The sequence below is a fragment of the Rhinopithecus bieti genome, unplaced genomic scaffold (assembly GCF_001698545.2).
Source record: "Rhinopithecus bieti isolate Rb0 unplaced genomic scaffold, ASM169854v2 scaffold_57210, whole genome shotgun sequence".
Classification (NCBI taxonomy): domain Eukaryota; kingdom Metazoa; phylum Chordata; class Mammalia; order Primates; family Cercopithecidae; genus Rhinopithecus; species Rhinopithecus bieti.
The window spans coordinates 200,092-228,077 of NW_016823439.1; the positions used below are offsets into that span (position 1 = coordinate 200,092).

At 50.0% G+C, this 27,986-nt stretch overlaps 2 protein-coding genes across 6 annotated transcripts; one reads left to right on the plus strand and one right to left on the minus strand.

Moving 5' to 3' along the window:
- Positions 1–2,632: 2,632 nt before the first annotated feature.
- EPX (eosinophil peroxidase) lies at positions 2,633–14,151 on the plus strand. Of its 2 annotated transcripts, XM_017861599.1 has the most exons (13): positions 2,633–2,831; positions 2,946–3,039; positions 3,279–3,454; positions 3,609–3,726; positions 3,877–4,006; positions 4,869–5,075; positions 6,753–7,071; positions 8,858–9,018; positions 9,356–9,611; positions 10,043–10,213; positions 12,379–12,616; positions 13,194–13,406; positions 13,715–14,151. In XM_017861599.1, the coding sequence occupies exons 1-12, from the start codon at positions 2,756–2,758 to the stop codon at positions 13,393–13,395; spliced, it is 2,148 nt and encodes a 715-aa protein (XP_017717088.1). In that variant the 5' UTR covers positions 2,633–2,755; the 3' UTR covers positions 13,396–13,406; positions 13,715–14,151. The 2 variants fall into 2 exon arrangements, with proteins under 2 accessions (XP_017717088.1, XP_017717087.1); XM_017861598.1 differs by having other exon boundaries at positions 13,194–14,151.
- Positions 14,152–14,415: 264 nt separating this feature from the next.
- Positions 14,416–27,981, minus strand: MKS1 (MKS transition zone complex subunit 1). Of its 4 annotated transcripts, XM_017861600.1 has the most exons (18): positions 27,832–27,981; positions 27,300–27,409; positions 25,655–25,725; positions 25,093–25,248; positions 23,742–23,839; positions 22,652–22,780; positions 22,156–22,260; positions 21,373–21,481; positions 20,765–20,821; positions 19,365–19,407; positions 19,044–19,109; positions 17,508–17,578; positions 17,101–17,170; positions 16,891–16,998; positions 16,082–16,215; positions 15,453–15,535; positions 15,270–15,367; positions 14,416–15,168 (listed from the first exon to the last, which is right to left on the minus strand). In XM_017861600.1, exons 1-18 carry the CDS (start codon positions 27,909–27,911, stop codon positions 15,077–15,079), a joined length of 1,680 nt encoding a protein of 559 aa, XP_017717089.1. In that variant the 5' UTR covers positions 27,912–27,981; the 3' UTR covers positions 14,416–15,076. The 4 variants fall into 4 exon arrangements, with proteins under 4 accessions (XP_017717089.1, XP_017717091.1, XP_017717090.1 ...); XM_017861602.1 differs by lacking the exon at positions 23,742–23,839; XM_017861601.1 differs by lacking the exon at positions 22,652–22,780 and having other exon boundaries at positions 14,417–15,168; positions 27,832–27,968.
- Positions 27,982–27,986: the final 5 nt, after the last annotated feature.

The window sequence follows — 27,986 nt, forward strand, 5'->3', positions numbered from 1 at the left end:
GCTTCCTTTATTGAGGTCCCTTGAGGCTGTCTGTCAAGGGCAGCGATTGCCATTGGCTTGAAGGGTGGAGGCAGTGGGTGCAATGGATTTGACTGTGAGGAGGTGGGCTCAGAGGTTGAGGAGCCTGCCCAAGTGGATGACGGTGCTGGAATGGGGACCCAGGTCAGTTTCTCGCCACCTCCCTGTACTGCTCTCAAGGAGCTCCTGCCTGCTAAGTACTGTGGCTTAGGCACCCAGCCCAGCTTGTGGGGTGATTCAGAAATGGATTCCCAGAGGGACCTACGAGGAAGGGGAAGCTTCCAGCAGAATTAGGAGCTGCTTGGAAGGAGAGAAAAGGTGAGGGTTATATGTGGAAGGTTAGGATGACTGGAGCCTAGGGGCAGGGTCCTGTGGGGGAAACGTGGCAGAAAGTAGACTAAGGAGACATCCAGAGTCAGAGTCCAGGACAGCCAGGCAGCAGCCTCTCCTCACCATCCTGAGCAATCAATAGGCCCAAATCCTAAAGAGCTCAGCCAGCATGGCAGAGCTGGGCTTAGAGCCCAGGGTTCTGTCTCAGGCTTGTCCCAATAACCCACAGCAGCCCATAGCTATGGAGAAACCTTTGCCCTGCTCACTATTGCTGAAGAACCTCTGCAGGGAGAGCAGAGCTCACTCTGAGTGCTGGGGACCCTGGAAGTACAGCAATCAGGATACATGCACCCCACCCTGGCTCCAACCTGGGTTACATACACCCCACCCCAACTCCAACCTAGAGTACATGCATCCCATCCCAGCTCCAACCTGGGGAACATACACCCCACCCCAACTCCAACCTGGGGTACAGGCACCCCACTCTGCCTCCAACCTAGGGTACATACAGCCCACCCCAACTCCAACCTGGGTTACATACACCCTACCCTGGCTCCAAGCTGTGGTACATACACCCCATCCAGCTCCAACCTGGGGTACATGCATTCCACCTGGCTCCACCCGGGGAGCACCTGGCTCCCTGAGGGCCGGGAGGTGACACACAGCTGAGGAGCGCTCTGTGATTTATACAATCTCTCTCCTCCATGAGGTTCCCTGTCCCCATCACACAGGTTTGGAAACAGGCCCATGGAGGTGTGTGATTTACCCAGGCACGCAGTGGGTCGGCATCAAGGAACCCAGTGTATGCTTTCAGCTACTACACAGTGACTTCTACCCAGGCGCCCTGTCACAGGAGAGGGGCCTCTGCTAAAGATAAGGGGATAAGATTAGGAGGGCTCAGGCCATCAACTGGAGCTTGTGAAAGGGGTTGCCAAAGAGAAGTGGTTGTTTCAAGAGCAACTGTTGGACTGGTAGCGTTGCTGTGGGAGGAGGAGGCTGTGGAGTGCACTGGGCAGGGTTTCAGTAGGGTGTGGGGGTCGGGGAGGAGAAAGGATACTTGGAACAGCCTCCCTGGGAGTCTGGAGCAGGCATGGGGTCCACATTGAGGAAGGAATGGACGTGTCCTCCTGAAGAAGGGGCGAGGACACGCAAGCTGCTGGCCGCAGTGGTGGTGACTCTGGAACTGTCTCAGGGATGAGCATGCGCTCTCCAGGCAGCCGGGATGAGGTCAGAGGCAAAGGATGAACTTGGCTCATCCAGGGCAGGAAACTGCAGGAGGAAGGCTTAGGTGCAGAGAGGATGGGCCCTGTCAGAAGGCCGACTGGGATGCATTCTGCACTTAAGGTGGAAATGGAGGCTCACCCAAGGTCATGAAGCTAGTGACAGGGCTGGATTCAACCCAGGCCAATGAGACCCTGGTGCAGCACACTACCTCTAAAGAAGCTACTTCTCACCAAGCCCAGTAGGAACTCTGAATTGAAACCTACTTCTCAGAGTAAACCTACTACTGATTGGCAATGAAGAAATGCCAAGAGAATAAAGCCCCCGCTGGGTGCTCACTTTTAGGCTCCACAGCAGTTCACTCAGCTGGATGTTTCACCTGTGACATCTCACTGTGTCCCCAAAACGGCCCATGAGGAATTTCACTGCCAGGCCCTGCCTCGGCCACAGCCTCATACTCTCCCTGGCACCTTGGAGGGAGTGAGTAGGGCTAGGGGATAAGGAAAGGAGCCAAATCATTCATCACAGATCATTCATTCACTCAACAAACACCTGCTAAGCACTTACTAAATGCTGGGCTTTGAGCTGGGTCTGGGGGTGTGTATAACAGTAAGGCAGATTCAGTTTCTGCCCTGTTGTGGGAGGAGAGGCACCTTTCCAATGATCTGGCCCAGCTCTCATTCTAGGGATGTGAAAACTGAGGCCTGGAGAGGGAAAGTGGCTTGCCCAAGGCCATGCAGCCAGGCAGTGGTGACTGAGGTGCACCGCTCCTGTCAGCCAACAAATATCCATTGATCAACACCTGTGTCCCAGGCGCTGCTCTGGGCCCTGAGAGAAGTGCGTCAGTGGGCTGGGTAGTAGAGGGTATGGACGGAGTGAAGGGTAGGCAAGAAGAATGTCCCCAGGCTGGCAGGGGGTGGGGTGGGAGGTTTCAGTCTCAAAACTCCCCTGAAAACCAGAGGGAAGTTCCAGAACTCCACCCAAGAGGCTGGGTTTCTGAGGCCCAGAGCTGCCCTCCCCTACCCTAGAATGGGCTATAAAAGTCCCTTCCAAGCTACGTCCAGAGAAGAGCAGGAGGAGGTGAGAGGTCAGCTGGGGGTCCTCACAGGGAGAGGGGAGCAGAGGACCCTCCCTCGCAGGTTGTGAATGTCACTCACATCCCGGCTGGTGAAGCCTCACTGCAGACATGCATCTGCTCCCCGCCCTGGCAGGGGTCCTGGCCACACTCATCCTTGCCCAGCCCTGTGAGGGCACTGACACAGGTAATGACCCCTAGACAGCCAAGGAGGAGGGAAGGGAAATGGAAGGGGAAGCACTTGGGATTTGATGGAGGTCTTGTGGCTCGCTGAACCCTGAGTCCCCATCCCTTTGAACAGACTCTCCTGGGGCAGTGGAGACCTTGGTCCTGCGGGACTGCATAGCAGAGGCCAAGCTGCTGGTGGATGCTGCCTACAATTGGACCCAGAAGAGGTGGACTTGGGTCTGGGGGCTGCACGGGCCTGGGAGGATCAGTGAGGGGCATGGGCCCCAGCCAAGGTCATCTCACTCATCACCCACCTCTGGACCCCATGAACCTCTCCTGTTAGTAGAGCCTCCCTTCCATCCACCCTTCTGTCCGCTTGCCCTGTCCTGACTGTTCCCCAGGACTGGGCCTCTGCTAGGTGGGTCTGCACCCTGTCTCCAGCCCTCACTTCTCCTCCCCTGGGCAGCATCAAGCAGCGGCTTCGCAGCGGCTCAGCCAGCCCCATGGACCTCCTGTCCTACTTCAAGCAACCGGTAGCAGCCACCAGGACAGTTGTTCGGGCCGCAGATTATATGCATGTGGCCTTGGGGCTGCTTGAAGAGAAGTTACAACCCCAGCGGTCCGGACCCTTCAATGTCACTGGTACTCTGATCCTCACTGAGCCCCCTGGGCCTGCCCTGGCCTGGAGTAGAAGGAAGCCAGGAGAGGGAGGCAGGGTGCACAGGCTTGGGGTGTGGGGAGGAGAGAGGGTAAAGGGATGGCCTTTACTCAGGCCTGCCCACCTGCCTTCCCACAGATGTACTAACAGAACCACAGCTGCGGCTGCTGTCCCAGGCCAGTGGCTGTGCTCTCCAGGACCACGCCGAGCGCTGCAGCAACAAGTACCGCACCATCACTGGACGATGCAACAACAAGTATGTGCGGGTGGGGGGACGATGCAACAAATATGTGCGGGGAGCTGCCCCTGCTTGGGGACCCCTCCTTTCCTGCACCCACCCTCTCCCTCCATGCTGAGCCATCTCCAGGCTCTGCCCACTGCTGACCTACCCCACCGATGGCTGCAGGAGGAGACCCTGGCTAGGGGCCTCCAACCAGGCTCTGGCTCGCTGGCTGCCGGCCGAGTATGAGGATGGGCTGTCGCTCCCCTTTGGCTGGACCCCCGGCAGGAGGCGCAATGGCTTCCTCCTCCCTCTTGTGAGTTGGGGCTGAGGGCGTGGGAGGTTGCTTGATCTCTTAAATGTGGGGAGTAAAACACAGCCTAGAGTCAGCCAGGCAGGGCTTGAACCCAGGCCCTTCCACTGACCAGCGCAGTGACTTGTGGCAAATAATACAGCTTTCTGAGGCTTAGTTTCCTCATCTGTAAAATGGCCCTAAAACCTACCTCGTAGAATATTGTGTGAATATGGAAGTCCTTGGTATAAATAGCTATAAAGGACGTGCTCTATTCATGCTAACCATTACGGTGTTGTAGAGTTTTTTCTGAGAAAATTAGTGTCCAGTCTTGCTAAATATAAACAGCTCTATACCTTAATCTGACTTTATCTATTGATCTGTTTCACATTTATCAAGTCATCAGTTATTTATTGATATACCAATATAGTGGTCTACCCATCTATCAACATCTATTAATTAATTTTCTTCTATCCATCCTCCCATCCACTGACCCAGTACTCCCTACATGCATTATCCATCACCTGGTAACCAGCCCGTGCACCTGTGAATCAGTGCTATCGTCTGGGTAGCTATCAGTCTATAAATTGATCTATCTATTTGATCTGCCTTCCCCTCTGGAAGAGCTGGTGAGGTCTGAGCCAGTCATCCTGGCCCCTCTCCTTCTCTTTACCACCAGAATCCTCAGGAGCCCAGCCAGAAACCATCCTTCTAGGAATCAGAGCAGGAGGTGGCTACATCTCCAGGGACAAAGGGGGCATGGAGGGCAGAGAGGAGAGGCTGTCAATTTCAGCAGGGCAGCTGCTGCTCTCTGAGTCCTGGGTTGGCTGTAATACCTTGTGGGGTCAGGGAGCCCATGTCCCGTGCTGATGTTATTTCCCCCCAGGTCCGGGCTGTCTCCAACCAGATTGTGCGCTTCCCCAGCGAGAGACTGACCTCCGACCGTGGCCGGGCCCTCATGTTCATGCAGTGGGGCCAGTTCATTGACCACGACCTGGACTTCTCCCCGGAGTCCCCAGCCAGAGTGGCCTTCACTGAGGGCGTTGACTGTGAGAAGACCTGTGCCCAGCTGCCCCCCTGCTTTCCCATCAAGGTACCCTCAGCCAATCCCCCACGCCCCTGTGTGGCCTCCCCCAAAGGCAAGGTGCTGGGGGTGGGGATCTGGAAGACTGGAGCACCATCGTTAAGCAGCTGCCTGTGGAGCTGGGGTATGAGACAGAGACACAAGAAACACAGCTGAGCAGAGAGCCCGCAACCTGTGTGTTTGAGAGGTGGGGGTAGGGCAATCTGCCAGGAGGCTCAGGTCAGGCTTCATGGGGTGGGAAGTCCTCGAGACAGGTCTTGACCCATGGGTCTGAATCCAACAGGGGAAGCCTCTGGGCCCCTGCTTTTGGCAACCTAAGGGCCTCTTAGCTCTTGCCCTTCTCTCCTTCCCAGAGTGGTCTAAGGACCCTGCAGCTCTTGCCAACTTCTTGGGCTTGGGCTGTGAGTAGGGTCCTAACCTTCAGGCTAGAAGGCAAGGACAGTGTGGGGTACTAGGGAAGAAAAGATAGAATCCAGGGAGCAGAGTCTCTGCTAGGGACATAGGGTTGACACACGTGCACACACACTCTCACATACACCCACGTACACACACAGTCGCCTTTAATAGGTGGGGCCACATTCATGAGGGATGACATGTGAGGGCCTCTGGATGGCCTCTTCCTTAGCAATCTTATCTATTCCTCAATCCCTGGCTCAGGGGCACCTCCTCTGGAGAGCCTTCTCAGATCTTCCTTTTACACTTTTAACATATGGCCTCCCCTCCCCTCTCTTCTTTCTCTTCTTTCTCTTCTTTCTTGCTTTCATCCTTTCTTCCTTCTTTCCTTCCTTGTTTCCTTCCTTCCTTCCTTCCTTGCTTTCTTGTTTTCTTTCTTTTTCTTTTCTTCTTTCTCTTTCTTCTTTCTATTACTATTATTCTGAGACAGAGTCTCGCTCTGTTGTCCAGACTGGAGTTCAGAGGTGCAATCTCAGCTCACTGCAACCTCTGCCTCCTGGGTTCAAGCAATTCTCATGCCTCAGCCTACTGAGTAGCTGGGATTACAGGCACGCGCCACCATGTCTGGTTAATTTTTGTATTTTTAGTAGAGATGGGATTTCACACGTTGACAAGGCTGATCTCAAACTTCTGGCCTCATGTAATCCACCTGCCTCAGCCTCCCAAAGTGCTAGGATTACAGGCGTGAGCCACCACGGCCGGCCCACATATGGCTTTTCTATCAAGCACAGGAGATGCCACTTCAATCTAGTTTCTTAACTCTATGTGTGTGTCTTTTTCCACTGAACTGCCAACTTCCTGCAACCTTTCCCGTGTTTTTTGACCTTCATAGTCTCCAAAGCACCAAGCAAGAAAGGGGCTTAGAAAAGGTCTGTCGAATTGAACAGAATTAAAGAAGCTCAGGCCTAAGAGTCAAGACAACTAAGTTCTAATCCCACCTTTCCTGCTAACTAGTTGTCACTTCCCTTCTCTGAGGCTGTTTTCCTTGCTGTAAAATGAGGATAGAGATTGTTTCCAAAGCCTCATTCATTCCTAACCTTTTGAGCCTCCACGAAACAAAATGCTAAGGACACTCAGACTGAAGGGGTGAGCAGCATGAGCTTGAGTGAGTCAAGGAGGGCTTCCTGGAGGAAGGGAGTTTTAAGCAAGGTTTTGAGAGAGGTGGGACATGAGGGAGAGGAGTGAGTCTGCTATTGAGGGCCCCCCATGTCACTGGCTCCTCTTCCATCTCAGATACCACCCAATGACCCCCGCATCAAGAACCAGCGTGACTGCATCCCCTTCTTCCGCTCGGCACCCTCATGCCCCCAAAACAAAAACAGAGTCCGCAACCAGATCAACGCGCTTACCTCCTTCGTGGACGCCAGCATGGTGTATGGCAGCGAGGTCTCCCTCTCGCTGCGGCTCCGCAACCGGACCAACTACCTGGGGCTGCTGGCTGTCAACCAGCGCTTCCAAGACAATGGCCGGGCCCTGCTGCCCTTCGACAACCTGCGTGACGACCCCTGTCTCCTCACCAACCGCTCGGCGCGCATCCCCTGCTTCCTGGCAGGTCAGACTGGGAGGAAGGTGGTGTCTTCCCAGGAAACAGCCATCCCTGGGGTCCCGATTGGGAAGTCATGGTGGGATGTGGTGAAGGTACATGGTTTGGGACCTCAGTATTAGGCACACAATAGGCATAGATCTGTGCACAGTCATCACAGAATCAGGACGCTGGAGTCCCTTTCCAAGCTCCCTGTGTGTGCCCAGAGAAAACTGCTTAACCATCTCTGGTGAGAAGCCTCTCACCACCTATATGGTGCCCCAGCTCAGCCACAGGCAGCTCCGACTGTTAGAAAGGTCTCCTTATTTTGATCAAATATTCACCTATTCCCCTTAATCATGCTTCTGGAACCTCAGAAAAGACACTGTCTCTCTTTCACACAGGAATACCTCAAAGTAGCTGTTACTTCCATCTCCATGTTTTTCCTCTTCTCTGGGATAAATTTCCTTAGTTCCTCCTTGTCCCCACCTGTTGCTAGACAGTTAATACCTTCTTCTGGAAGCATAATTTGAACTCTCCTCAGGGTCTTTTGCCCCGTGTACATGGTTACAAAAATAATGGTAGTCATTTCTCATTGAGATATTTATTTATTTTATTATTATTATTTTTTAAGACTGAGTCTCACTCTGTCGCCCAGGCTGGAGTGCAGTGGTGCGACCTCAGCTCACTGCCACCTCCACCTCCTGGGTTCAAGTGATTCCCCTGCCTCAGCCTCCCGAGTAGCTGGGATTACAGGTGCCTGCCACCACATCTGGCTAATTTTTGTATTTTTAGTGGAGATAGAGTTTCACCATGTTGGCCAGGCTGGTCTCGAACTCCTGACCTCAGGTGATTCACCTGCCTTGGCCTCCCAAAGTGTTGGGATTACAGGCATGAGCCACCGCACCCAACCTTATTAAGATATTTAAATGTGTCATCTCTAAACCTTGCAACAGCCCTGAAAGGAGGGAAATATTATTGGTCTTATTTTACGATAAGAAACTGAGACTCAGGGAAGGTGAATCATGCGCCCAAAAGCACACAGTTTCAAATGGCAGAGTCCACTTGAGAATACAGTCAGTATTGTTTCCAGGTCTCTGCCCCGTCCACTCTATTCCACTGTTTTCCTCACAGGGAGTCGGCTCCAGCCCCTCTTTTGAAGGATTGTATATTTGTGTGTCCTGGGAAGAACAGCGTGTGCCTTCAGGAGAGGTCTACTGAACTAAGACCTTGTGCAAAAGGGTTTAGTTAAAAGCAAGCAAATGATGGAATTAACTTTCCTTCCCTGCCTGTAGTAGAAGGTCTGTTCCTAAGAACAGTCTCTGCCCAACCCTCCCTCTCTTCCTCTTTCCCTCTGGCTCACGGGGGAGAGCAGTGTTATACGAAGCCCAAAGATGGAAAAAGGTACACCAGCCCTTGGCAGAGAACATGTAGGCAGATGCAGCTCATGGACAGGTGGGCTCGCAGTTCCAAAGTCAAGGTGCTCTTGCCCAGAGCTGGTCCGCGCTATGGCTCTGGTTGTCTTATAGAGTAGAATCCTTAGGCAAAGAAGCCCTTGCCTGAGACCAGCAGCTGCCCTGTACTTTCCCGCCTAACCCAAGCCTCCTAGGAACCCCTGGTCCTCCCGCTCCTGACCTGTTGTGTTAGGGAGGAGAGTGGAGATGAGGAGCCTCAGCACAGCTGAAGAGATGGAGGTCCAGTGAGGGCCAGGAGTGTGGCCCACCCCATCTCTCCAGTCCCCAGCCCTGGGTCTGCCCTAGTAGAAGGACATTGCTCTGGGAAAGGCTGCAGTAAATCTGAGCTTGGGGTTTTCAAGGTGACACCCGATCAACGGAAACCCCCAAACTGGCAGCCATGCACACTCTCTTTATGCGAGAGCACAACCGGCTGGCCACTGAGCTGAGACGCCTGAATCCCCGGTGGACTGGAGACAAGCTGTACAATGAGGCTCGGAAGATCGTGGGGGCCATGGTCCAGGTAAGGAGCTCTGCATCCCAGCATCCCCCAGATGACAAGCTTGGCATGAGAAGCAGTCCTTAACACATCCTTGGGGATGTGCCTAAAACCAGCTGGGTCTGTGTGACTGGCAGTACGCCTGGATCTGTCCTCTTCCCCTGATTCTGCCTCTAACTCCATGTGACCCTGTCTGTGTCACTCACCCTCTCTGGGCTTTGTATCTCCACTCACTAATAGGAAATTAATATTGTCACAATTGACGTGATGACAATAAAGAATATGTCTGAGCCACCCTTTGAAAAGGCAAGGGTGTGGGTGAGTGGCCTCTAGGGAATGTTCCTCCTGTCTTCTCTTCCAGATCATCACCTACCGAGACTTTCTGCCCCTGGTTCTGGGCAAGGCCCGGGCCAGGAGAACCCTGGGACCCTACAGGGGGTACTGCTCCAATGTGGACCCACGAGTGGCCAATGTCTTCACCCTGGCCTTCCGCTTTGGCCACACCATGCTCCAGCCCTTCATGTTCCGCTTGGACAGACAGTACCGGGCCTCTGCACCCAACTCACACGTCCCACTTAGCTCTGCCTTCTTTGCCAGCTGGCGGATCGTGTATGAAGGTGACCAGGTTTTCCAGGGGGCAAATGGGGGTAAGGGTGGGGAGCATGCCCTCCCCTAGGTGGGACAAGCTTACTGCCAGGAAGCCAGGCTGCTGCAGAAGCCACTGCTAAAATCTCCCCAGGACAGTGGAAACAAGGCAAGTGACAGCAAGACCCTCAGTCACAGGCCTCCCATCCTCTGTGGAATGAGAGGATTTTTTAAAGGGGTGGAGACTAATGTCAGATTGATGGGGAGCTCACCTTCCCCTCCTTAAGAAGTGTCTCCCAGCTCCAGCTGCTTCATGTCTCTCCAGAACTCTGTTTCCTGACAAACATTACTGAACATACCCAACTGGCTTGTCCAGCTCCGGGCTAGTTTGGCATCATGTGATAACCCAAGTAACTTCCCAGAGGCTGGTCCATTCTGTACTGCTCACATTCCCTGCCACCAGGTGGCATCGACCCCATCCTCCGGGGACTCATGGCCACCCCTGCCAAGCTGAACCGTCAGGATGCCATGTTAGTGGATGAGCTCCGGGACCGGCTGTTTCGGCAAGTGAGGAGGATCGGGCTGGACCTGGCAGCTCTCAACATGCAACGAAGCCGGGACCATGGCCTTCCAGGTGAGGAGGCTGTCCGCCTCTTCTCCCAGCTTTGCTCAGGCCAGGCTGCTCAAGGGGTCTGGGAAGACCCTAGTACCTCCTTTCTGACTGGGACTATCTACAGGATGTACAGGGTTGCAAAGCCATGCAAGGCCAAGGTCGATTTCCCAAAGCACCCCTGGAACTCCACTTGTTGTCCTGCCATGGTTCCCCATCCACTGTAGGGGCTCCAGCTTTAGGTTCACCACAGGACCAGGACTTAGGCCCAGGAGCTGAAAAAGGGAGGCTTGAAATTTCCAAGTAGAAAAAAAAGCAATAGGCTTAAAAGGCAGGGAAGAACTGCTCCATTCCCAACACTCTGGCAAGTTCCAAGGAGGAAGGCTAAAATTTCAGAGCTACAGAAACGTTCCTTGCTCTAAGTGGAGAAAGGCAGAGTCTTAGAGGCAGGGAATAGGTGGAATAAAACTAAGCCTGCAGTGGCTGTTTGGTGAGGGCACAAATGACTTTATCCCAGGAAAGAAGAAAATGTAGGCACTTTGTTAGTCACTTTCATGTACATTAATTTGTCTTCCCAATCACCTTGAGAAGCAATGATTACAGTCATTTTATAGATGAGGAACTATGTTCAGAGACAGCTAGTAACTTGCCCAAGGTCACATAAATAAGAAGTAGTAAAATCTGAATTTAAATTTACAATTTCTCCTTTCTTCCCCCTGTTCAACCCCAGTAGGGGAAGGCTTTGGCCACTGCCTTGCTCCTCTCTCCTTCCCACCTCCTACCTCCCTGTCTAGAAAGAACCTGAAGGCCCATCTGCCCATGTGTGAAGCAGTGGTGGCACCTCCTACTGCCCACCCCACTTCACACAGCGCCTGGTAGAGCACAGCAGGCACTCGAGAAACCTGAGCTTCTTTCCTTCCTTAAACTTGGGTGCTCTTGGCAGCTAAGGAGCTGTGGGCGCTCCCTGCTGGAGAGCTGAGATCGCTAGCCACCCAAGTTTCCACACTGCGAGTTTCTGCTCCCCGCAATAGCTGTGCGGGGAAATATTATCCTGACACTAGCTTACAATCTCCTCTAATCCCTTCCCAAGTCCAACATCAAACTGGGAACTGGACAACCTGGTTTGAGCTCCACTGAACAGTAAAGTGACCCTGAAGACCATGGTTGCTCAACTTTAGTAAACATAGCAGATATAGTTAGCATGCCATAAAAGCACCTCACAAAGGTGCTGTGAGGGTCCTGAGATATTCACCCCAGTGCTCAGTATGGTAAAACCCTGTGTTGTTTTCATGTGTTCTGCTGGGGGATGGTGTGTGTGAGTTGTGGTTCAATGGATGATGTTGGGCTGGTATCCCTTTGGGACATGGCCAAGCTATCTCCTACCTTGATTGTCACATCTTATGATGTGGCTTGGCCCTGTGTGGGATCCTGATGGCTGACAAATTGGTACGGCTGGTCTTTGGAAGTTTCTGAAAACTTTTTAAAAACTGCTTTATTGAGATATACCATAAAATTCACCCATATGAAATGGACAATTCAATGATTTTAGTGTATTTAGAGTTATGCAGTCATCACCATGATCTAATATCACATCATTTCCACCACTCCCCAAAGAAATCTTGTAAGAACAGTCAATCCCTATCCTGACCCCAGCCCCAATCACCTCTTAATTTACTTTGTGTCTCTATATTGGCCTATGCAGGACCTCTCATATCAAAGGAATCATAGTGTGCCATCCTTTTCTGAGTAGATGAATTTTATCCACGCTCTCCATTTGTTGGTTTGTTCATTCATTTATTCTTTCACTCATTCATTCATTCTACAAACCTGATGGAGAGTCTTTTATGTTCTGGGTACCGTCTTACTTGTGTCTAATGAATGCACTCGAGCCCAGTAATAATATCATTAAGTGTTGGATTTGTGGTTATGTGTTTTGGGTTAAAACAGCTTTTTAGGTTAGGACACACTCCTTAGTCTGATGCACACTGAGCACGGTTGTCCACTCACATTTTCAATCAGAGGACAGAAACCTGGTCTTTGGAAGGTTTAGGGCCTCTTCTGCCAGCAGGATCTTCTGGGTCTGCCCAATATTGACTGGCCACAGCTTCCTCCCAGAGGACTGGTGGAGAGAAGCAGAAGCTAATGGGAGGTCAGCAAGACTCAAGCTGTTTCTCCCTGTTCCCCTGCAGGGTACAATGCTTGGAGGCGCTTCTGTGGGCTCTCCCAGCCCCGGAATTTGGCACAGCTTAGCCGGGTGCTGAAAAACCAGGACTTGGCAAGGAAGTTCCTGAATCTGTATGGAACACCTGACAACATTGACATCTGGATTGGGGCCATCGCTGAGCCCCTTTTGCCAGGGGCTCGAGTGGGGCCCCTTCTGGCTTGTCTGTTCGAGAACCAGTTCAGGAGAGCCCGAGACGGAGACAGGTCAGTGACCCTATCATAAAAGACATTAGCACAAGAGGCAGAGCAGAAAAACACTAGCATTTCAAGACTAAACATTGAAGATCACTGCTCTTTTTAGTATCATTTCTTCCAAGTTCACAGGATCTGAAATCAGGAGGCTCCTCTCTGGAAAGCTGGGTTAAAGGAAGAGAGACACTGACCCAGGCAAGGCCCATATTGCCTGAGCCAGAGTCATCTTAAACCCAGGAGGTAGCCTGGCAGCCTCGCTGTTCTGGGTTGGTAGATCCCAGAAAACATGAGCAGAAAGGGCTAAATCTGGTTTCCCTCCAGTAAGTTTGTGATTTAAGACCTGACTCCTTATTTGGAGTTGGTATTGCCTGAGTTCAAATCCAGCCCTGGCCACTTAAATTACTGTGCACTGAATACTGGGCAATTTATTTGGCCACTGAATTTGTTTCATTTCTAAGATTCCAATCTTGCAGGAATTTTTGTGAGAACTGAATGGAATAATGTATGTAAAGTGCCTGGCACACAACAGGTGCTCATTACAAGGTAATTCCTCCCCAACCTTCACCCACATCTCTTGACTGCCTGGTAGGTTCTGGTGGCAGAAACGAGGTGTTTTCACCAAAAGACAGCGCCAGGCCCTGAGCAGAATTTCCTTGTCTCGAATTATATGTGACAATACCGGTATCACCATGGTTTCAAGGGACATCTTCAGAGCCAACATCTATCCCCGGGGCTTTGTAAGCTGCAGCTGTATCCCCAGGTTGAACCTGTCAGCCTGGCGGGGGAAATGAGGCTTCTGCAGGTAAGGGGAGGCCACCTCCAGCACCCTGGGCTGGGTTAAGCCCTCATATCCTTCCCTGGATGGATGGCTGAGTCCTCTTAGGTCTCTAAGCAGAGAAAACAGAACTTGTCATGAGGGATACAGTACTCTTTCCAAGTGGCTTCCCAGTGTACTAGCTTCTGGGCTGACAGTTAATCCCAGGCCCTAGGACTTTGGCGAGGAAATTAGGAGCATCCAACTATCCTCAGTTTGGTCACTAATACCCGAAAACAGCTCCATTTCTAAATGTCCAGTAAATTCCTCACTTATCTGTTCTGTTACTTCCACAGGAGTCTATCCCAAGCCTCCAACTTTTGGAGACAAGGAGAAGGGGAGGACCATGAAGCTGCCTTGTCCCCCTGGAGCAACTGCAGCCTGCTGACGCTTCTGCTGGCTACAGCTCAGAGCTGGGTTCCCCAGCCGGGAGTGAGCTGGGGACTCCCAGCAGCAATGGACCTTCCCGCCATGGGAGTCTCTTAGGTATTAGGTTATGAATCAGTGCCACGTGCAAAGGCTTAGGAGCCAAGCTATGTGGTCTTGCACCCCAGGCAAGAAAAGTCAGCTGGAGGGTTTATAGCACTTTCTACTGTTTCCCAGCCCTCCCTCCCCTCCCTCACCGTGACTGAGAGACCACTCAGTCCTCGCCTCCAGACACCCCACAGTCCTCCTCTGAGCCTGAGGCTGGGCAGCATGCTCTGCTTCTACCAATAAAGCACTGCTAAGGGCAGGGGCTGCTGTTTCTGTGTTGGGCTAGGGAGGACGTGGCCTCAGTTCCATGCCTGGCTCCAGGTGTTTAAGAGAAGTGCTGCTAACACGCACGCTGGCACAACCATCTAAGCCTCTCCCGGGGACTGAATTAGAAGAGCCCAAAGAAACACTGTGGAGTAGGGAAAGGCAGAAAAGGGGAAGGGCAGACATGGTAGGGGCCCTGACATTAAGAAGAACACCCCAGCCATACCAGCAACCTGAGCAGACAAACAGCCAACAGAACATCAGTCAAAATAAAAGGGGTTTATGGACCAAAGAAAACCCAAAAAACAAGAAGAACACAGTAAAAGATACCATCCAGCTAGCAGAAAGGACTCGGCACTGCCTTCAACCTTCACCTACTCAGAAATAACACATATCTCAACCTCAGCAAGCCCCAAGCAGTAGAATGAGGCTGCCCTGGAAAGAGGAGGCTGAGACTCACAGGCTGGGGATTTAAGACCCCTCTCACCGTCCACCTTCCTTCTTCTTTGGTCTTGCAAGAAGGAAGGCTCCATTTTTAAAGGCTGGAGAACAGCAGATCCCTGCATCCCCCTGCTACTATGAGACAAGCCAGAAAAGTGAGTCAAGGCCACACTCACTATGGGGTCACCCCAAACAGCTTCAGACCAAAAAGCCTGCCTTGCTGTGATGCCCATTTACAGTGACTGCAAATATGAAGGGGGGGGGGGGGGGGGCCACAGGGTCTCTGGCTTTATTTCCACAGGGTAGGGAGAAGACCCTGCAGAAGGCTAGTCAGAGGGGCCAGCTGAGAATTTCCCAGCTCTTCTGGTTCTCAGCAGACCAACGTGGTCTCTGATCAGACAGACGAAGAGGCAGGAGAGCACTGGCCTCAAATATCCCCCATCTTGTCCTCTTGCACTGTGGCCCAGGGTTGCTGTGAGCTAGGAGACCAGGGTTCCAGAGGGGCTCACTAGATCCTGCGGGAGGCTTTCCCGGGCCTCCTGCATGCGGCGCCGGGCTCGACGGAAGGCCTCTGTAAGGAAAGGAGATATGGTATTTGGCTGCCATATGGTATTTCTCTCTGCAGTGCATGAGACCCAGGCTGACCCAGGGTGGCTTGGGGAGGGGACATACCCAGCACATTGTGAATGGAACTCTGCTGGCTGAAACCTTCCAGACGGTCCAACACACTGCGCATCCTTTTCCGAAGGGAGCTCGATTCCATGAAGGCCCTGCAGGGAAGCCAGCCACATGGTTACGGCTGTTCTCCACCCCTCAGGGATAAGGTGCCCCGAGACAGAGGGCCAGGTCCCTCACCTGGACTGCTGCAGACAGTGCAAGCGGAAGGTGACAGTGCCTGTGGTCTCTGTGCGGAGTCCAAAGCGGCTCAAGTGTTCCCCCTGCGGCATGCCATTGGGAGAGCATCAGGTTTCTGCAGTCTCTAGACACCCCCGCAGTATGCTGGCCTCGCCCCCTTTCTTATTCCCATTCTTGGGAAGCGCAGTTCTGTTGGGGAAACCTTATTCCATCACCCAGACTCTATTACCTCAAGGCTAATACTGGGCTACTGGGCTCCCCCAACTATACCAGGGAACATTCCAACCTCATTTGAGAGGCAGCGATCTTACATGCTTACTATGAATCCTTCCCACATCTGATTACTGAGGCCTTCAGTGACAGGGGAAAGAAAGAGCCCGTTATTCTGATGGCGACCAAGGGAAATCTCTAACTATACTATTTTCCAGAGACCTCCTATGATAGCAGTGTAGATATTGCAACCTGGTTCAAAATGTGGTCATGACTTCCAGCTTAAGCCATAGGAAGGAAGGGGCTAATATTGAAGCAATGCACAACTAAGGGGTCTTGACCCAGATCCCACCTCCTACAGAACAGAAGGACAGGACCATAAGTTCCCAGCATGAAGTCGCTCCAAAGACAAAAGTCACCTTGAAGGATCCTGGTATCCGCACATAGGAGAGGTCCTCCAGTTCCAGAGAACCGCCAATGAAAAACCTCCTCAGCTCAGCCACCATGCCAAGCTCCACAGGTCTCCATGTGGAGACTGTTAGGGTGTGTGAGCCTGTGCAAGGGAAGAGGAGACTGGGGCCAGGTCCAGAAAGGGCATGTGGCCCCTCACTGACTCCCCAGCAATGACACAGGCCTAGACTTCGCTAAAACACCTGGTCTGGTGATGACCTGGCCTCTGGTGAAGGTTATCATGGTTGCCCATAGCACCTGTTTGGAAGTCAATCGGGGAGAAATTCAAATTTCTGCTCTGCCAGTTATTACCTGCATACCCAGGACAGGTTTTTTAACCTCTCTGAAGTTCATTCTCCTCATCTAGTCAAATGGAAATAATACCACCTGCACCTCACAGAGTGGCTGGGAGAATTAAGTGAGAAGTATGGCACAATGCCTGGCACACAGTAAAAGGCAGATGCTTTTATTCCAAACTGAATGCTGATTCATTCAATACACACACGCTATGAGCCAATTTTGCCATACAGCTTCTCACCCTGAGTCCAATCAGAGGAGCACGAAGCACAAGGAAAGACTGTCAGGAAGTCAGTGCCAAGGGCACGTTATTGTCTCTAATGGAGTGGGGCAGAAAGTCCTCAGAGGAACAGGAACTCTTTCAAGCCAAATGCTTCTAATTCCCAGCTATCCCCACCCCTCACCAGAAGCATTCGAGTGTTAGTCTTGCTCTTAGGGCCTAGGGCATGTGAGCCACAGAAGAGCGGGGACAAGCGGTTACCTGGAGTGGCAGGCAGCACCACAGCCCCATAGCCTTCCACACGGTACCTCTGCCAGAAGTCCAGTGAGAGGACCTCACAGTAGAGCACAGGCCACTCCGGGAGTGCATCTGGGAGAAATGAGAGAAGCGGCCAGGTCACAGGCGGGCCTTCACCAAGATAGCACTGCTTGAGGGGAAACAAGGCCCAGGATCAACTGCTGAGCTACTCACCAGAAGATTCATCCTCATGGAGGAAGAAGGCTTCAAACGTGAATGGGTAGGAGAAGTGAGCCACCTTGTCCTATAAAAAGGAGTGTCATAGGGTGGGCAGGCCATCCCTTGGAATTTGTTCTCCTTGTGGCCAATGACAAGGTTATCTTCACAAGGGAAAAAGAAAAATTATCACCCAGGTGGGAAATAGGAGTCTGAGATGCAAAGGGACACCCAAATACAAGCTGCTACCATGCTCAAAAAGGCAGAGAGGACCTCCGGGCCAGGTAGCCCTGCAGAACCCACATACAAGTCACCCAACTCGGAATCCTCCCCAGGGTGCACAGCACTTGGCCTGACAAAACCTCAAATGCCATCCCAGGAGCAGATCTCATTCCCTTCCAGATACCCGCTCTCATTCTGCATACCATTCCCAGGGACTTGGTGGTGCATGTCTGTGTTACTCCTGAGAGCTGCTGGAATGCTGGGCTTGACCAGTCTGAAAGCCAAAGAACAAATATAGTAAGCTCACCTGGGAGGAAAGCAAGTCGTTCAGAAAAAGACAAAGTTTCTTTATTCATTTATTCACATAATCTATCATTCATTTACCATTTCCTGAGTGCCTGCTATGTGCTAGTATATCTTAGGGGTATCTTGGTAACTAGATAGAAAAGATCCCCATCTCTCATGGAGCTGACATTCTGGGGGAAGCAGGGAGACAAAACACAAACCAACAAGAGACTATTGGGCAGTGATGAGTGCTCTATTCAAACAAAGCGGGAAGGGACTGAGTGACTGGGAGGCTCATTTAGACCGGGTGGTAAGAGAAGGCCTTTCAGAAGCGACACAGGCTGAGACCTAAACTCAGAAAGAACCAGCCATGCTAAGATATGGCAGAAAGGGTTTCAGACAAAGGAAATGGCCCTTAAAAGGTTCTAAGGGGGGAATGAACCTGGCTGGGAAGAATGACTGGAATGTTGTAAGGAAGAGATAGGCAGAGGCCGGCTCACTCAGGGTATTGAGTTTACATTTTACTCTAAGTGGGAGGGGAAGCTCTTGGGGGTTTTCAGCTCAAAAGGGACATAACTTGTTTACATTTCTTAAAACTCAACTTGGCTTTGGTGTCTGTGGCAAATGAACTGCAAATGGGAGCAAGGCAGGAAGTAGGGGGATAAGTCAGAAGTTGAATGCATTGGCCTAGACAAGAGACGGTGGTGGCTTGGTGTAGGGTGCTGGAGAGAACAGACAGGTTCACAACAGCTTTTGAAGACAGAATGCACAGGAACTGTTGACAGATTGGCTGGCTATAGGGAGCTAGGGAAAGTGAGGGATCAAGGATGTCCCCTAGGTTTTTGGCATTGGCAACTCAGTAGATGACACTGCCATTCTGTTAGGATGGGGAAGACCAGGGAGGAGAGGTTTGAAGGAAGAGGAGGAATCCAGAGTTCTCTTTGATCATGTTAGACAGAAATGACAAAGAAGTAACTGGATACGAGTCTGGCGTCCAGGGGAAAGGTTAAGGCTGGAGGCAGAAACCTGGGAGTCTGAGACATATCGATGGTATTTAAGCCATGGGATGGATGAGGTCACCCAGGAAGACTGCAGACAGAGAGTAACAGAAGGCCTTGGCTTAGCCATGGGTACCCTCACGGTGTAAGATCAGCAGAAGAGAAGGCATTACCCAAGGAAGGTGAGGGGCCACCAGTGAGATAGGAGAGAGAAATGTGGAGCCAGAAGCCAGAGAAGTGTGTCATGCAGCACAGTGGGCTCTGGCAAATGCTTCAGGAAGGTCAAGCGAGGTGAAAGCAGGAAAGTTCCCACTGGGTTTGGCAAAGTGGATGTGATCTACAACCTTGACAAGAATAGTAACAGTTTCAGCACAGGAGTGGGAAAGGAAGCCTGACCAAATGCCTCTAGATCTGTCTGAATGGGTATAAAAGGAGAGACTTAAGAATATTACTTACGAGTAGTTGGCAATTCCACAAAGAAGTGGACGTAGAGATTGTCATACTCATAGCCTTGGGCTGAAACTAAGAGAGAAAACAGGAAGCTATTTTAGCTTTTTATCCTACCACCCTCAGCACCCAACCCAGTCCTGAGGGTCCAACACACCCTGAGAGCAAGTCTTTTGAGGGCCAGGAACCCTCTGCATTTCCAGGAAAGACTCGCCATTGAGTTTTCCAAGTACAGCAGACAAGGCCTCTACCAGGGTGGAGGAGACTATTCACAGCTACATCTAGGCACATGCCTTAGCATCAAGAGATCTATGCTAGCAAGACACTTACCTACCTCTCCATTTACAAAGAGCCGGAGGGCACCTGGGACAGTCTAAGGTGAAGAGAAGTGGGAAAGGATCAGCAGGCCTGAAAGGAATTGGCACTTCTCCTCCAGCCCCATCTACAAATCTGCAGACAACCTGACACTGGGGGTCAGACCCTGGGTGTCGCTACTGCACTTTCTCCCCACCCTAACACTTCTCCACAGATCTGTTTCCTTCATTCCTAAGATACATAATGTAAGGGGAAAGTACATAATTTAAATGGCAGTAAGGGCAATGCACTATGGGAAATTAACCAAGCAACAGCAACTGCCCTGTGGTGTGCAATAGGAAGCCAGAATGCCCGGTTCCCTTTACATAGCTGAGGTCAAGAAACCAGGGAGTTTCTTTTTTAATTATTTGTGCATCTGTCTTATCTAACTTTTAAATACTGAATATCTGTTGCTTATGCAATATGGAAACAGTGAAGGTTAATTTTTCAGAGAAAGAGAGGGAGACCAGTAATTCTATCCTTGTTTCCAGGTCCAGAGATGGAACATTTAGAACGAGAAAAGACAAAGAACAGCACAACAGAATAGCTGAACTAAACCACTTTCTTTTTTTTTTTCAGACAGGGTCTTGATCTGTTGTCCAGGCTGGAATGCAGTGGTGTGATCATAGCTCAGTGCAAACTCAACTTCTGGGATCAAGCAATCCTGCTGCCTCAGCATCATGCATAGCTGGGACTATAGGCATGTATCAACATGCCTTGCTAATTTTTTTTTTTTTTTAATTTTTGTAGGGATGTGGTCTCACTATGTTGCCCAGGCTGGTCTCAAACTCCTGGCCTCAAGTGATCCTCCCACCTTGGTCTCACAAAGTGCTGGGATTATAGTCATGAGCCACCGCATCGGGCCTATATTTTTTAAGAGCCAAAATATGTGACAAACAGAAATAGCCCCCCTGCCTCTCTATGGGGATATTTGAAAAAATATCCACATGAAAGGTAAAGAAGACATTTTTCATCCTTATATTTATTTTCTAAATTAATTATAAAGTAATACATAAATACATTACCACTGATAAAATTCAAAACTACCTGAGTTTAGGGAATAAAAAGCAAAAATCCCTGATATATCCCTCTCACCACCCACTACCCATCTACCACATCTAATCCCACCCTCCCCAAAAAAGCCAACCACAGCATATGCGTAGCCTTTCAGGCCTTTTTCTCGGCATTAACAGTTCTCTATCAACATGCAATGCTGCAAAACACATAACAAGGACTATATGTGCTATTCTTTGCCTTCCTTTTCACCCCGTAGAGTATATCTTGGAGGCCTTTAAGAGAAGTGCTGTAACCCATCCATAGTCAGAATGCTCCGGCTAAACACAGCTCACAGTGCTGCAGGAAGCCAAGCTACTCACCATCTCAAAGTCAGTGCCTATGAGGCTGCTGAGATACTCCTTGTGCCGGCCATAAAGCTGAGGAAACAAACCAAACCAAAACTCAAGATGCAACCCAGGCTAGACCAAAGTTCGGTTCTGAATGGGAAGAAGAAGAAAAACAATAGTGGGAAGGATCACCAAGAGCTGGAGGCACAAGCACCTGACCCACCGCCATTTTACTGTGAAGCAGAGGCCCTGGAGTCAGCTGGTCTGGGGCAGAATCCTGACTCTCGTGCTTACAAGCTATGTAACCTTGGGCAGACTACTTAGCTCCTCAATCTCGGTTTCCCCACTTATAAGGTGGTAATAAGAAAAGTGTTCACCTCAAAGGGTTTTTGTAAGGACTAAAGGAAATAAGGTATATAAAGTACCTAGCACAGAACATGGTAAGTGCTCAAATAAATGGTTATTGTTATTATTATAATATGATCAAAAACTTCTGATATGTCAGCAATGCTGCCTAAGTCAGAAGGGGCTATGAAGGGCAAGGCTTTTCCCAAGCAACTGCTGACATCAAGTCCAGAAACGGTCTCAGCTCCAGGCACTGAGGCTCATCCCTTCGATACTTGGAATGAACTCGCACTCACATCCTTGAACACTCGCCGTTCCCGCTCCTCCTCCTCTGGCTGTGCGAGGGGAGAAACATTGTCGATCGTATATTTCCACAGCTCCTGCTTCTCTCCCTCCGTCTCGATCCTGTAAGGTCAAAGCCACAGAAAGGAGCGACTCTAATAATGAGAGATGGGCCTGGGGATAGCTCCCAGCCCAGGGATAAGCGATCAGGGGCCATACACCTCACTTGAAGTATATGATGATAAAAATGGCTGTATTGATGACCAGGAAAGAGAAACAAAAGGATAAAGCAGAGAGGGCACCAGACTAGACTCAGACAGTATAGGTTCTGGGCCCATTTCTGGCTTGAAGTTATAGTCAAACTGTAAGGCACAACATTCCTGCCACCCAGTTCTTTCACCTGAAAAATGGACAGGTTGGTCCAGATAATTTCTAATTTACACTTCTGTCGTTTCCAAGATACAGAGATGAGGAACAGTCAGCCCACAGGAAAAGCCTGGCTGAGTTCACCCCACTCTGTTCTGGTCAGGTCCTACATTCAGCAGCACAGAGAATCACTGTCACTTAAATGTACCACTGAAGTGATCCCTTTCAAATTAGTGCAGTTGCACACTTTCTGAGAAAGGAGTTCCCGGTTTCCTAAGGCCCATGACTTGGAACAGAATACGAACCATTGCCTGGGAATGTACAAGTTAGAACGGATGAAGGACTTTCTGACAGTCTAGTTGACTAGGGACAAGAAGTGCAACCAAGGGAAGGAATGTCAGTCTCCACTACCCCTTTCTTCCTCTCCTTACCTGTAGGGTCCTTTGAGGCCCGTGAAGTCAGGCTTTACTGTGATCACACCATTGCTATCTACCTTCAGAGTACACAGGACGTGTTCATACTTCTTATAGCCAAGCCTAGAAATCAGGAAAACACCAAGGTTGAGGTCAATGGTCCTCCAGGGAAAGAGGAAGAGATACTGAGCCCCCTTCAGGGGAGAGAACAGAGGCTACAGGGAGAGCTGTCATGGTAAAACTTTCTTCCAAGTACAACTAAGAAAAAAAGGAAGAAAAAGTCCTCCCTCTTCTTTAATACAGGATGATAAGAGGAAGGGGATAGCTGGTGAGAGGAAAAGAGGATGAGGATCTGAGCTGGCAGCGAGAAGTGTCACTCGCAACTAAGAAAAAAAGGAAGAAAAAGTCCGTCTCTCCCTCCCCTATAACCCAGGATGATACTAACAGGAAGGGGAGAGCTGGTGAGAGGAGAAAAGGATGAGGCTCTAAGCTGGCAGTGAGAAGCGCCACTCACTTTTTATAGGGCCCCAGGTCTGCCATGATGTGCATTGTCTGAAGAGGGGTGTTAATGACATGGTTGTTCCTGACGAACTCTTCTGAGGGCTCCCAGGTGACAATGCGTGACTTGAGGATGCTGCCCTCCCTGGGAGACACCGCAAAAAGGTCACTTCCCTGGCACACCCCAATGGAGCACAGCCCAGTGGAGAGCCACGGCAGAATGGGAAGTTTGAGCTGGTGGACAAACTGCTTTGTTTCGTTTTGTTTTGTTTTGTTTTTGAGACGGAGTCTTGCTCTGTTGCCCGGGCTGGAGTGTGGTGGCCGGATCTCAGCTCACTGCAAGCTCCGCCTCCCGGGTTCACGCCATTCTCCTGCCTCAGCCTCCGGAGTAGCTGAGACTACAGGCGCCCGCCACCTCGCCCGGCTAGTTTTTTGTATTTTAGTAGAGATGGGGTTTCACCATGTTAGCCAGGATGGTCTCGATCTCCTGACCTCGTGATCCGCCCGTCTCGGCCTCCCAAAGTGCTGGGATTACAGGCTTGAGCCACCGCGCCCGGCCTGTTTTGTTTTTTAAGAGTCAAAATATTTGACAAACAGAAATGACATCCCTTCCCTCTCTCTGAGGCACTTTGGAAAAATGTCCACATGAAGAGTGAGGAAGACATTTTATGTTTTTATATTTATTATTATTTTTTTTTTGAGACAGAGTTTTGCTCTTTTTGCCCAGGCTGGAGTGCAGTGGCGCGATCTCAGCTCACCGCAACCTCCGCCTCTTGGGTTCATTCTCCTGCCTCAGCTTCCCGAGTAGCTGGAATTACAGGCACGCGCCACCATGCCTGGCTAATTTTGTATTTTTAGTAGAGACGGGGTTTCTCCATGTTGGTCAGGCTGGTCTTGAACTCCCGACCTCAGGTGATCCACCCGCCTCGGCCTCCCAAAGTGCTGGGATTACAGGCATGAGCCACTGCACCCAGCCATATTTATTTTTTAAATTAACCATAAAGTAATACTTGAATACTATATATAACCACTGATAAAAACGCAAAACTACGCAACTTTAGGAAATAAAAAATAAAAGCTTGCCCCCATCCCATGCCCGCACTCACATCCCTCGCCTGTCCTGCCGGCGCCGCCTGACATTTGCCATTCGCTCAACCAAGAATGAAGGCACCTCGCTGGCTGCAGTGGTCATTCTCTGACAGTGCTGGGAAAAGCAAGTAGCCCTGTGTAAGCCATCTGGTCAGGGCCACATGGGGCCAAATACCTGAAGGGAAGTCTTCCTTCTGAAACCTCATCCAGGACCTGAACCCTGCAGATTCCTCCACCTCACAATTATACATGCTAACGGAGGAAGCAGTGGCCAAACAACCCAAAGAAGATTTCTACCACATCGTGGTGTGCCTTTGGATTTTAAAAATGAGTTATTTATGTTAATATTAAAATCAGTCTGCATTCTCTGAGCACAAACCAACAAAACGTTGGGTTAGTTTGCTTGGTAGATGTTGAAGTTAATAAGGTGGTTAGAAAATGCCAAATGGGATACAAGTATTTTGTGGGAAATCCTCACATGGTAACTGCGCACTAACTGCATTTTCATTTGTTTTTCCAAAACAGACAACCCAAAGTTAATTTAATTGATATTATTTTTTAAAGAGACAGTGTCTCACCCAGGCTGCAGTGTGCAGTGGTGCTATCATAGCTCACTGCAACCTTCAACTCCTGGGTTCAAGTGATCCTCCCACCTCAGCTTCCCAAGTAGCCAGGACTACAGGTACATGCCACCATGACCAGCTAATGTTATCAATCCACAGCTCTGCTAATGAAAGCATGTCAATCTTTCAAAAACATTTATTGAATACCTGTTCCTTGCAGAGACCTACAGAGTCATAGACAAAAATAAAAAAATATAGGCTTTACCCTCGAGGAGTTTAAAATCTTACTGAGAAGACAGAAGCAACTGAAATGCAGTGACTGAAGAAAATGCAAAACAAGGTCACAAGGGTATTTTTGTCATTGGCAAATTGAGGACATACGCCATTTTCCACAGCTATACTGAACTCTTCTTCGAACTCATATACTCAGAGTTTGGGCCGAATCCCCTGATGAATTTTATCTAGATTGTTCCAGACGCCACCACCTGTCTTTTTTCATGATGCATGGAGGAAGTCAAGCCCAGTGGTTACTTCTCCCAGTATGCACTCTGCAAGCATATAATCAGAGATACTGGTAGCTCCTCCAGGCCCTCCAGCAGGCAGAGAAGGGAGCAGCAGCCTCACCACCTGTAGACTGTGCCCATTCTATTCCAGGCTGGCTGCCAGCAGCAGCAGCTCACAGCAGTTCCTAGACAGGCTACCTGTCTCCCCTTACTAGGCTTCTGACGCAACACAAGAATCCAGTGAGGCGAAAAAGCTACAGGGAGCAAAGAGGGAAGCTATGAGACCCTGGAAAGAACAATACCTCCTCCAAATTGGTGTATCTATCAGAGTCAGTGTAGGTAAAGATTCGTCGGTTCTTCTTGCCACCTGAATTCTCCAGCTTCAGGATCTCCTGACGGTACTGATAATCCAAAGGACTCTGACAGGCTGCTTCATTTTGGTACAGATCTACTTCAAACTGAGGTTACCATAAGGAAACAGAGATGTGTACATCATTATAATACAGCAAACTTTTGCTTCTATAACTACTATTTAATCAAATCAGTTCTACAGAGCTGATGCTATCTGACACGTTTTCATAACCAACACTAAATTAATGGATGGCAGGGGAACCAAGAACATTAGACCTAAAAGGAACCAGACTGATAGTCTAATCCAAGTCTGTGATTACAGACGGCATATAGCCCAGAGATGAAAAGTGCATCTGAGTAGTGGCAATCCCTGTTACACTGCCCTTTAAACACAACAGGGCGAAGTATAAACTGTTACAACCTGTCTGGAAATCACTTTGGCAATATGTATCACCAGTCATGTGGAGGCAGACCAGGTGGAACAGACAGAGCAGACAAAAGACACTGGCTCACCTGGCTAAAGAGCTTCTCCTGCCACCCAATCACAATCTCCTCCTCTTCGTCTTCCTCTGGGCGGTGTCCACCTCCAAAGACAACAGAGTGAGTCAAATGCTTGAGCCAAACCAGCACCACTTCTTGCTCTGTGGTTGACTATAACCAAAGTTCCTATTCTTATATTTGCCACAAAAACCAGCTGGAATTCAGCAATTTATTAAGCACTCAACCTAGAGAAATGCTAGAGAGGCTGTATATAAGAGCTGGTATGAGTAGAAGCCAAGATTAGAACCCAGCAAGTCTTAATCACTACTCTGAGTAAAAGAAAATACCCTCCAGGAATTTTTTTGGGGGTGGGGGAATGGAGTCTCACTCTGTCACCCAGGCTGGAGTGCAGTGGCACTATTTCAGCTCACTGCAACCTCCGTCTCCTGGGTTTAACGATTCTCCTGCCTCAGCTTCCCAAGTAGCTGGGATTATAGGCACACGCCACCAACCTGGCAAATTTTTGTATTTGCAGTAGAGATGGGGTTTTGCCATGTTAGCCAGGCTGATCTTGAACTCCTGACTTCAGGTGATCCACCTGTCCTGGTCGCCCAGAGTGCTGGGATTACAGGTGTGGGCCACCGCGCCCAGCCTCCTCCAGGAAATATCTAACTAACTGGATATAAGAAACTGAAATTTAGATATAAGCTGAATAGCCAGCCCTTCCGCAGTCCCAACTGTCTGCATTTGCTAGAAAATAATCCTGGCATTTTATCTTTATTTTACTATTTCTAAAGCCATATATGTAGTATCACAAACACTGAAATTTAGGAGGCCAAGTGTCAGGAGAGGACAGTGAAGGCAAATAAATGATTTTTTAACAGAACCAAATCTGGCTGGACGCAGTGACTCACGCCTGTAATCTCAACATTCTGGGAGGCTAAGGTGGAAGGATCACTTGGGCCCAGGAGTTTGAGACCAGCCTGGACAACATAGCAAGACTTTTTCTCTACTAAAACTTTTAAAAAATCAGCTGAGTGTGATGGTGTGAGCCCATAGTCCCAACTACTTGGGAGGCTGAGGCAGGAGGATGGCTTGAGACTGGGAGACCAAGGTTTACAGTGAGCTATGATCATACCACTGCACTCCAGCCTGAGCAACAGAATGAGATTCTGTCTCAAAACAAAACACAAACAAAAACAAAGAAAACAAATCTAATCTAATACACTCTTGGCTGGCTGAGTATGCCTTTTTCAGAGACACATGTTTCACAACCCGCAAGCCCACACTCTTGCCCAGGAACAGCTCTGAACACAAAGAGAAACAATAAAGGCAGACAGACTAGTGACCTGACACAACCACTCTGTCTTCTCCTTCTCATTCTTTCGGTTTCCCAGATAAGGAAAACCACACGAATACAGTTGATCTTCATATGCACATTATATGTATATTTTTCAAGCAGTCCCCAGTTTAAAAATTGTTTTTTAAAGTGTTTATATGTGTATTTAGAGTTTCGGACACGTTTTCTCTTTTAAAAATGCCACAAATAGAATGTAGATTGCCAGGCAAATCTATAACATATCAGAAGTATAGTACTTGTTATCTCACTACATTTGGCCACAATTCTGATTAGTATCAAAATTAGTAGTAGATGGCACATCATCACCATAACACCCACTGGCAGTTGGCTGAGGTCTAAAAGTGGCCAAGTCTATGAGGTCCTTCCAGAGCTCGGCAGCAGGCTGATAATGAAGAAAGTTGCTTGATGTGATTCTTTGCAGGTGAACCCTGTCAAAAAAGCCCAAAATATTTGTTACCAGACACGCAACCGGGAGACGAACGCAAAGCAAGGATTGGGGAAACAAAACAGAGGAGGTGGGGTTGCCAAGGTGTGCTGGGTGCAGACAACGGAGAGGAGGTGGGTGAGTCGGCGGTCCTATGGGGAAGAGTGAGGGTGAGAGGCTGTACTGGGGACACAGGGCTCTGAGAAACTGGGGGCACCAAGGACGTGAATGGACTTGGGTGTGTCTGTAAGGGGTTCTTGGAGGCTGTGAGTGGATGGGGGTACGGATAGTGAAAGAAGTGGGGAGCCCGGAGAAGAAGTGGTCGGGATTGTAAGCAGAAGTGGGGGCCTCGGAACACCGAGTTCAGGTTGGAATGATCTAAGGACATTAAAGAATGGGGCCTCGGGGCTGGGGCGGTGCGACTACCGGAGGCGCAAGTTGCGCACGGGGTCCCGGGAGCGATACACTGCCTCCCCGGTGTCAGTGCTCCAGACGGTCTCCGCCATGACAGCTGCGACGCGCCGCGACTGCGCCGGAAAGCGCGCCGCTCTATTTTCCTGGCAACCGAGACTCTGGATCGG

Bases quoted from the DNA above. Each gene is read 5' to 3' on its own strand.
- EPX (XM_017861598.1), top strand. From the start codon at position 2,756: ATGCATCTGCTCCCCGCCCTGGCAGGGGTCCTGGCCACACTCATCCTT. The intron at 5,076-6,752 runs GTACCCTCAGCC...CTTCCATCTCAG, and splicing joins CCCCCTGCTTTCCCATCAAG to ATACCACCCAATGACCCCCG. The intron at 9,612-10,042 runs GTGACCAGGTTT...CCCTGCCACCAG, and splicing joins CTGGCGGATCGTGTATGAAG to GTGGCATCGACCCCATCCTC.
- MKS1 (XM_017861603.1), bottom strand. From the start codon at position 27,911: ATGGCGGAGACCGTCTGGAGCACTGACACCGGGGAGGCAGTGTATCGC. The intron at 21,482-22,155 runs GTAAGGAGAGGA...TTGACCTTACAG, and splicing joins GGCCTCAAAGGACCCTACAG to GATCGAGACGGAGGGAGAGA. The intron at 16,216-16,890 runs GTAACCGCTTGT...TCCCTTGCACAG, and splicing joins GGTGCTGCCTGCCACTCCAG to GCTCACACACCCTAACAGTC.